General features: G+C 54.2%; 1 protein-coding gene across 2 annotated transcripts in view; it reads left to right on the top strand.

Annotated features, from left to right (window-relative positions):
- Nucleotides 1–8,773, top strand: part of MAP2K6 (mitogen-activated protein kinase kinase 6) — a 56,217-nt gene that overhangs the window by 35,224 nt on the left and 12,220 nt on the right. For both annotated transcript variants that reach the window (XR_005953002.1, XM_041408986.1), the window contains exons 8-11: nt 1,771–1,898; nt 2,553–2,630; nt 3,930–4,069; nt 6,910–6,955. Coding sequence is in view for 1 of the 2 variants with exons in the window: in XM_041408986.1 (XP_041264920.1) it covers nt 1,771–1,898; nt 2,553–2,630; nt 3,930–4,069; nt 6,910–6,955 (392 nt within the window). In the remaining variant the exon portion in view is untranslated. The remainder of the gene's footprint in view (nt 1–1,770; nt 1,899–2,552; nt 2,631–3,929; nt 4,070–6,909; nt 6,956–8,773) is intronic.

Here is an 8,773-nt window from a genome sequence, read left to right on the forward strand (position 1 = left end):
AGTCTGACACCTAAACCAGCCTCAAATGAAATCATAAATTCCCTCCTTAAACTCTTCTGATGTTTTCCCCTCTGGAGGGTCTCAAAGCTGCCGTGAACACACTCAGAAGCAAATCTGCAGTTGCTGCTTGACACCTTTATTTTTAAAGGGTCATTTTCAATTTGTCACGAGGAGGGAGGAGCCCTCCCTGGGGTGTGTGAGTGCCTGGGAAGCAGCAGAGTTCAGCTGGAGCAGGCAGTGGCACTGGTGTGTTCTTCCTGTGGCTGAGGCTTGAGTTTCTGCCTTCTGTCTCACTTACAGGAGGTGGAAAGCCCTTCTTGGCTGCTGGGTTTCTGTGTGTACTGGTTTGATTTCCACTGAAAATTGTCTTACTTCAGCGTAGTGACAGATGGGTGAGGATTTTGGATACCTGATTGCAGAACGCTGATTAGGGAGCAGATGTTAACGAGCTGTAAACCCACAGTTCTAATAAGCAGGGCTCAAACACAGCTTCTGGCATCCTTCAAAGGGTGTTTCAGCTCTTCCATTTAATTCTTTATCATGTAGAGACACAGGATCTTCAGGAAGTGACCTGTTGTTTCTGGGTGGCAGCAGGGAAAGAATTGCTCCCTTTGGAGCATTCCAGAGAAAGCAGGGTCACCTGTGCTGGAATTTCAGAGAGCAGTTCCCTGCTCTGCAGGAGAACACCTCCATGCTACCCTGGGTATCACCTCCTGGCATCTCTGGGTGCCTTAATTCCCCTTTCTGCTGGGGGCCCTCACGAGCCTGATGAGCACACCAGGGATTTGTAGAGCCACGATGGGAAGTGATAAATCTGGCAGCAATAGAGAGATGAGACTCTGGCCTGATTTCCATGGGGTGTGCAGCTCCCACTCTCCTGCTGCTGCTCACACTGCAGTCGGGCTTTGTGTCCTTAAAATCAGAGGCCAAAGGTTTCTGAACCTTTGATCCGTGTCTCAGTTTACTGCTCTCTCCTTCCCCTTCAGCCCTTTCACCCTTTCCTGCCCCACATCCTTCCCCCATGGGTTTTTCCTTTTGTTGGCATGACTCCAGACCTGTGGGGCCTTGCCAGAGCTCCAGCCCTTTGCAGACACCCCACAGGATCACCCCATGGGATCACCCCCCAGGATCACCCCCACAGGATCACCTTGCAGAATCACCCCTTAGAATTACCCCACAGGATCATCCTGTAGAATCACCCCCCAGAACCACCCCACAGAACCACCCCCAGCCCTGTGGAGCTGCTCCCTGTGAGCTCCCTGGTGTCCGTGGCCATTCCCTGAGCAGTGGCATGTGATGGTGACACGCAGAGTTACCTCCTGCTGCTGCCCTGGATCAGGGAGGGGCTGTGTGAGTGAAGGGGCACTGGCAGACACACAACAGGCCCCTAAGGCTGTCACCTGCACACAACAGGCCCCTGAGGCTGTCACCTGCACATGACAGGCCTATGAAGCTGTCACCTGCACACCACAGGCCCACTAGGCTGTCACCTGCACACCACAGGCCCACTAGGCTGTCACCTGCACACCACAGGCCCACTAGGCTGTCACCTGCACACCACAGGCCCCTGAGGCTGTCACCTGCACACCACAGGCCCCTGAGGCTGTCACCTGCACACCCCACAGCTGTAGCCAGTGGGTTTTTGGCACACCCGGAGCACTGGGCTCTGCTGAGCTCCTTGTGCCCTCTGCTGCTGAACCCTTTGTGGCTGCTTGTGCCTTGGCCCCGCACCCCATGTGACAGTGACTGTGCTCTGTGTTCCTTTTGCAGATGTAAAGCCCTCTAACGTGTTGATCAATACGCAGGGGCAGGTGAAAATGTGCGATTTTGGGATTAGCGGTTACCTCGTTGACTCTGTTGCTAAAACCATGGATGCAGGATGCAAACCCTACATGGCTGTAAGTTGAGAAGCTGAAGTGTGGGGAGCAGCCAGAGGAACATGAGCCTGGGGGGAAGGATCAGCCTCCAGCACCTATCCTGGGGATTCCTTTGGGTGGCCCTGAAGTGAAGGGATGCAATCCCATTGGGAGGGGAGGCAGATCTGATCTGATCTCATGGCTCAGGTCACATCTGGGCACGCCTTCCTGCTGCCTGCTTGCCTGCCTGTGACCTTGGGGAGGGTTCTGGAACTGCTCCCCATTGCCTGGTTCCCATTTGCCCCGTGGGGACAGTAGTGCTTAGCACGGGGAGGAAAAACACCCAGGGACTGTGTGCCTCGGGCTGCTCCTGGGAGCTGCTGTGCAGGATTCACCCTTCGTGGGGCACTCGAGCATGGTGAAAACAGTCCTGGAGAGCTGAGGCTTGTCATCCCCTTTGTGCCTGCTGTGCCAGGTCAGCTCCACCACCCCAGCCCGTGGTGCAGGTGCCACTTTCTGGTGACACATTTCACTGCCTGCCCTTCCTGGTGAGGATGGGGAACCAGCACAACCAGGAGGGTGACATGGCTGTGTGGGCTAAGGGGGCTGGGCTGCCACCCTGAGAGACCCACCCTGGGCGTGGGCAGGGCACTGGGGGCATCCCTGCTCCTCACCCTCCTTTGTCTCTGTTGGCAGCCTGAGAGAATTAACCCAGAGCTGAACCAGAAGGGATACAGCGTCAAATCCGACATCTGGAGCCTGGGGATCACCATGGTAGGGTCACCTGGGGCTGCCAGGCTGTCACCTGGGGATCACCATGGGAGGGTCACCTGGGGCTGCCAGGGCTGTCACCTGGGGCTGCCAGGGCTGTTACCTGGGGCTGCCAGGGCTCACCTGGGGATCACCATGGTAGGGTCACCTGGGGCTGCCAGGGCTGTCACCTGGGGCTGCCAGGGCTGTTACCTGGGGCTGCCAGGGCTCACCTGGGGATCACCATGGTAGGGTCACCTGGGGCTGCCAGGGCTGTCACTTGGGGATCACCATGGGGGGGTCACCTGGGGCTGCCAGGGCTGTCACCTGGGGATCATCATGGTAGGGTCACATGGGGGCTGCCAGGGCCACCACGAGGGCTTGGTGTGGCTCATGGGTTCATTCTCCTCCCCACAGCGATACTGGTGGCACGGAGTAGGAAGGGGAAGGGCTCAGGAAGGTGCCCCAGGGTGGAAGGGAAGCATTGGAGGGAGCTGCTTTGTCGGCTCCTGGCTGCTGAGGGATGTGGAGGCTGCAGCTGCCGGGAGATGGCAGCATGGGCTAAGGCATGATGGAGCAGGTTGCATTCCCAGCACTCAGCCATCCACAGAGGCCCCCTCGGGAAAGCAGGGATGGGGGTGGCTCCCAGGCAGTGCTTTGGGGGAATCCAAAGTCCAGTTACCCTGTGCAGGGTGGGCTGCCAGCCTTTCCCAGGGGATTCTGGCACGGGGGTGACAGGGATTGCCTGTGGAGCTGGCTGGGGCTCCTCCAGCCTCTCCTGTTTGCTGGGGGAGGATAAGCAATATGCTGTGGCCAGGTGGGGTGAGGAAATCCTAGAATCCCAGAATGGTTTGGGTTGGAAGGGGCCTTAAAGACCATTTCATTCCATCCCCTGCCATGGGCAGCAACACCCTTCTACTACCCCAGGGTACTCCAGGTCCTGTCCAACCTTGCCTTGGGCACTTCCAGAGATCCAGGGGCAGCCACAGCTTCTCTGGGCACCCTGTGCCTCCCCACCCTCACAAGGAAGATTTCTCTCCTAATATCTAATGGATCTCTCTTCTCTTTTAGTTCAAAACCAATCCCCCTTGTTCCATCACTGCTTTCCCATGTAAAAAGTCCCTCTCCTTCCTTTCTGGAATCCCCCTTTAGGCACTGCAAGGGGCTCTAAGGTCTCTTAGGAACGTTCCCATCTCCAGGCTGACCAACCCCATTTGTGTGGAGCCTACAAAACCACACCCTGGGTGTGCACAGGGCCATCCCAAACCCGTGGGGTGGCTGTGGGGTGTCCCCCTCTCCTGAGGCGTGGGCTGTGTGTTGCAGATCGAGCTGGCCATCCTGCGCTTTCCCTACGACTCCTGGGGCACGCCCTTCCAGCAGCTCAAGCAGGTGGTGGAGGAGCCCTCGCCACAGCTCCCAGCAGAGAGGTTCTCAGCAGAGTTCGTCGATTTTACCTCGCAATGGTAACATTTCCCCTCTTTTCCCTCTCTCCCTGGCCCTTCACCTTCACCACGTCTCCACAGGCAGCTCTGAGCTCCAGTTTTGGGCAGAACATTTCCTGTGCCCTCACTGAGCGCTGTGCAGGTGACACACAGCAGTGCTGGTGTCAGCTGGGGGTCTGTCTGAGCGGCAGGCTGGGCTCTTGGAGGGGACACACAGGGTTTAGGAGGCTCCTGGCCCTGATTGCTCCCATGCCAGCAGCACAGGGGTGCTGTGAGCAGGTGCAGCCAGACAGCTCATGGCCCTGAGTGTGGAGGGGCAGCAGGGTGTGGAATGGCTGCATCCTGTCTGGGGGATGTCACAGCACTTGTCACATTGGAAACAGCCTCAAAACACACAGTGTCACCATACAACTTCAGAAAGCTTCAACCCATACAGAGTAACACCAGAAAGCTTCAGTCATCCACCCTTCTTGTTCTTTAGCCCAACCTTTTATACCCCTCATGTTCATGCATTGCCCTGTGTGCTCTCTGTGCCCTTTGGTGGTTGCTCAGCACACCTGGGCACTCCATGGCTCATTGCTGGCAGTGCTGCTCACCTGCTTCTCACTGCTGCACCCACTGGGGATGAGGCTGGGCCACAGCCCCATCCCAGTGACCCCAAACTGTGTGCCACACACAGCCCCATCCCAGTGACCCCAAACTGTGTGCTACATACAGCCCAACCCCAATTATCACAAACTGTGTCACACACAGCCCCATCCCAATGGCCCCAAACTGCCTGCAGGGGGCAGGGCTCTGAGGGCAGGTTTTGCCCCATGGTGGCCCCCTCTGACCAGTCTATGTCCCTCTCCCAGGTCCCTGGGGCTGCTGCTGTGCTTTCCCCAGCCCTGGGAGCTGGAAGCAGCAGGAGCATTTGGCTGTGCTGTAGGAAAGGGCTGGAGCAGCCCTGCTGCTGTCTGCAGGCTGCACAGAGAGCTCAGGCAGCCCCTGCCCTCACAGGCTCCCTCCAGCTTCCCTGCAGGGTTGGGTGTTCCAGGCGGGCACTGCAGTGCCACCCACGCGCCTGCCAGGCTGGCAGGTGGCTGCTGGCTCTGCGTGGTGGCCACAAAGGCTGGCAGATGGACAAACAGAAATGTGAGACTGCTCTGAGCTGCCAGCACTGGGGCCAGGGCTCTGCCGTGCCCCAGGAAGAGGACTGTCAGCTGCTCCTGCCTGGGGACTCTCAATACCCACGTTTAGATTCTTCAGAGTCTTGTTCAAACATGTTTTCATGTCCCTGTGGTCCAGCTGCTCAGCTCCTGACCCACGCTGGGGAATACCTGCCATGCCCACTGTGCCCTGGCTCTGGGAGGGGTGGGAGCTGCCTTAGAAAAACCCTTTCCCAAGATGCCCCCCGTTCTTGCCAAGCCCACGCTGAGGCTTTGGAGCAGCTGCTGTTCCTGCACACAGTGCTGCTGGCTCTGCTGTTTCCCTGCTTGTGCCAGGCAGGCTGTTCCTCCCTGGGGGATTTGCTTTTCCAAGCCCTGTGTCTTGCAGTCAGGCTGTGGCTGCTTTAGGATTTCCATCCACAGCCACGCTGGGGAGCACATGGTGATTCCTGTCTTTGCAAATCCTGTCCTCCAGGGTCACTGGAGATCCCTGACTGCCAGCAGAATGGCATGGACTTGGAATGGTGAACTTTGCACCAGTTCGGTGTTATTGGGGTCTGGGAATTCCTTCTGACACGGAACCAGGTCACAGCCACTCTGTATCAAGCCTGGCTTAGGACTGTGTTTATCCATCTGCTGCCTGAAGTCTGATCAGCTGTAGGCACTGCAGGAAGGTCTCTGGAATATCTGAGTCAGGATCAGATCCCAATATAACTCTTCATTCCTGAAAATTTGCATAGATTTCAGTAATTTATCACCATATTTCCTGCTATTAGTAACCTGGGGATGAATTGGTTTTGTAGAGGGTCTAAATTAAGAGAATTGCACCAAATCTGGATACAGCTAACCTTCAAATTCACCTTGTCATCTGGGCTGGGGCTGCTCCTGAGCTGGGAGGATGTGACACATCCCGTACCTTCGGGCCGGCGATATTGGCACGTATGGGCCCCAGGTTCCTCTGTTCATTCACAACATGACACTAAACACGAGCCCTCTACACACAGCAAGCAGGAAATATCTATTCAGTGTGTGTCCTCTGCTTCCTCTGGGCCCCAGCAAATCCCAGCAGAGGTTCTCACTTTTGTTTTGCTCAGTGTGACACCTTTTCCCCGCCACAGCCGCGTACGTGTGTGAAGATCTTTTCAAGTTGCTCCAAGTTTCTTTCCCCTAAATACACTGCCAGGAAGTGAGTAGAGATTACGTCCTGTCTTTTAAAAAGCTATTTTCTGCTGGAGGGAAACCAAAATAACTTCCAGCTACAACCCTCCAGGGCCATCTGTTGTAGGAGAGGAGAAAAAAAGGATGTCCCATGGAACCGTCCCCGCTGATAACAGCACGGTGATAAACAAACAGTTGGACACGTGCTCTGCAGCCACTCAGTCACTGCTCCCAGGCAGAATCCCTTCCCTGAGTCACTGGCCTGTTGGAGAGCACCCAAACTCCCAGTTGTACCTGGTCCCCAGCAAGAGGCAGTGGTTTAAGTGGTGATTTGGTGGCTCCAGGTCTCTTGGTGGACCTTGAGCTCTTGTACCCAGCACTGTTGGCTGTCGCTGTCCTCAAGACCTAAATTGTTTCCTCAGTTTGGAGGAGTAGCTGAACTTATTCTGAAGAGTCTTTAAACCTTACTTTTGTCATGGTGTAATTTTATGGTCTTACTTAAATTGCAGACAGAATGTAAATTCTAATTTTTTTTTTCTTTTTTCCCAATTAAAGCTTGAAGAAGAATTCCAAAGAACGGCCAACATACCCAGAGCTTATGGTGAGTGTGGCTGCATCAAGCACTGTGTTCAGAGCTGGAAAGGGTCACAGTGAGGTGCTCAAGGCAGAGATTCCAATAGTGATGGTGTTTTGGAATGCTTTGCATCTCTTTTTTCATACCACATGGGAGAACTGTGACGCTTCAGAATCCTGGGAGGGTGGCTGCAAATCAGACATGCTCTTTGAAATCCCAGCCAGGTGCTTTTCCACCTTTTTTGGAAATCAAGGGAGAAAATACATGTTAAAGCAGGTTATGGACAAGAATGAGGCTGTGAAGAATCAGAGAGGCTCAAATCCTCCTCTGGGGTTTGTGTGATCAACTCAAACACCTCAGTGCCCCAGATGCTCCACAAGAGCTGCAGGAGCCCAGTGGCCAGCGGGGCTTTGGAGAGGAGGATTTTTGGGCAGAGTAATTCCTGGATGCTGGGGACAGGGACGAGTCTGTGACTAATAATTCCGGTTATTGAATTTCATCTGCTGCCTAGAGACTGTTTACTGGGAGGGATAACTGAGGAGTAACCAAGGAGGAAAATACCAATAAAGGTTTGTGACAGGGGAAATGCAGGGCACTGCTCTGTGCCCAGCCAGAGCTCTGGGCTGCAGCTGGCAAGAACAGATTTTTCTGCTTGGGCTCCACAGCTTCATGGTCCCTCTCTCTCCCCTGACCTTCGGGTATTGATCCTGGTGCTCCTAAAAGCTGGCAAAAAGCAGGAGAGCTCAGGAAGTTGGTGCTTCACTCCTGGAGACATTTAATCCTTTTTTACTCTCACACAATTCACAGCTTTCTAAAGGCAGGAAGGTGCCTAAATTTGTATTTCTGAGGATCCTGACCCTGCATTCCCACCCCTGTCCAGGGTTATCAAGATCACCTGGATTAAGGGTGGAAACTGCTGAGGGATTTCTTTAGGCACTCATATTCCCTACCCCACAATTTTTGGGATATACATTCTGCCACCAGAGGGTCAGACCCACCACCACCTCACACCTCCTGCTCAGAGGTGAGAAGGTGCAGGTTTAAGGTGATTTTTACCTGCAAGTCATGCTGGAAATCCATGACCCTGAGTTGTAAGCAGTGAATAATTCCCATGGCATTTGGTGCTGGGCCCTGTAATGCAATTAAACTATAAATAAATCTGATTGACAGACAGCTTGCCCCCAGACTGGTTTCAAACAAAGAGAGGCCTGAGATTTATGGCTTTTTTTACAAAACTTTATTTTTTGGGGGCTATATTATTGAATAAATCCATCTGTATATTTTAAGCAAACTTCTGAACTTTGCCAAATGGCCTTTTATCAAGAGAGGTTCACTGAAGCAGCTCTGTCTGCTGCAGCATTAATACCCATTGGCAAGGGAGTGCATTTCTATTGAATTAGCTTCTTGGATCACCCCTGCAGAGTACCTCAATGCTGTGGTATTTTATGGCTGACATGGATGTTGTGAGGTCCTGTGGTTGAGGATTGCTGTTCTGTTGGGGTTTTTTCCTCTCTCTTACAGCATTAAGTTGTGGTGCAGGATTGGACTTGTCATTTAGACCAAGACTGCTCCCTTGCTTTCCTGTGGAATTGAGGTTTCTCATGGAAAATGTGACTCTGTGCTATCTTGAGCATCAGGAAAGCTGATAGGGGAGCTTAATTTCATTTAAAAACCCCCTGCCCCAGGTGAAGTGGAGCATGAAACTACTGCAGGAGCGGTGGTCTGCACACCCTGCCTGGCACAGGGCTCTGGGCCCGCCTCAGGCCTTGGCTACCCTGGGGCACAGGGCTGGAGGGCATTGCTGCCACCCCTGGCACATCTTTGAGTGTCACTGCAGCTGTGCTT

The sequence above is a fragment of the Onychostruthus taczanowskii genome, unplaced genomic scaffold (genome assembly GCF_017590055.1).
Source record: "Onychostruthus taczanowskii isolate IOZ18803 unplaced genomic scaffold, ASM1759005v1 scaffold30, whole genome shotgun sequence".
Classification (NCBI taxonomy): Eukaryota; Metazoa; Chordata; class Aves; order Passeriformes; family Passeridae; genus Onychostruthus; species Onychostruthus taczanowskii.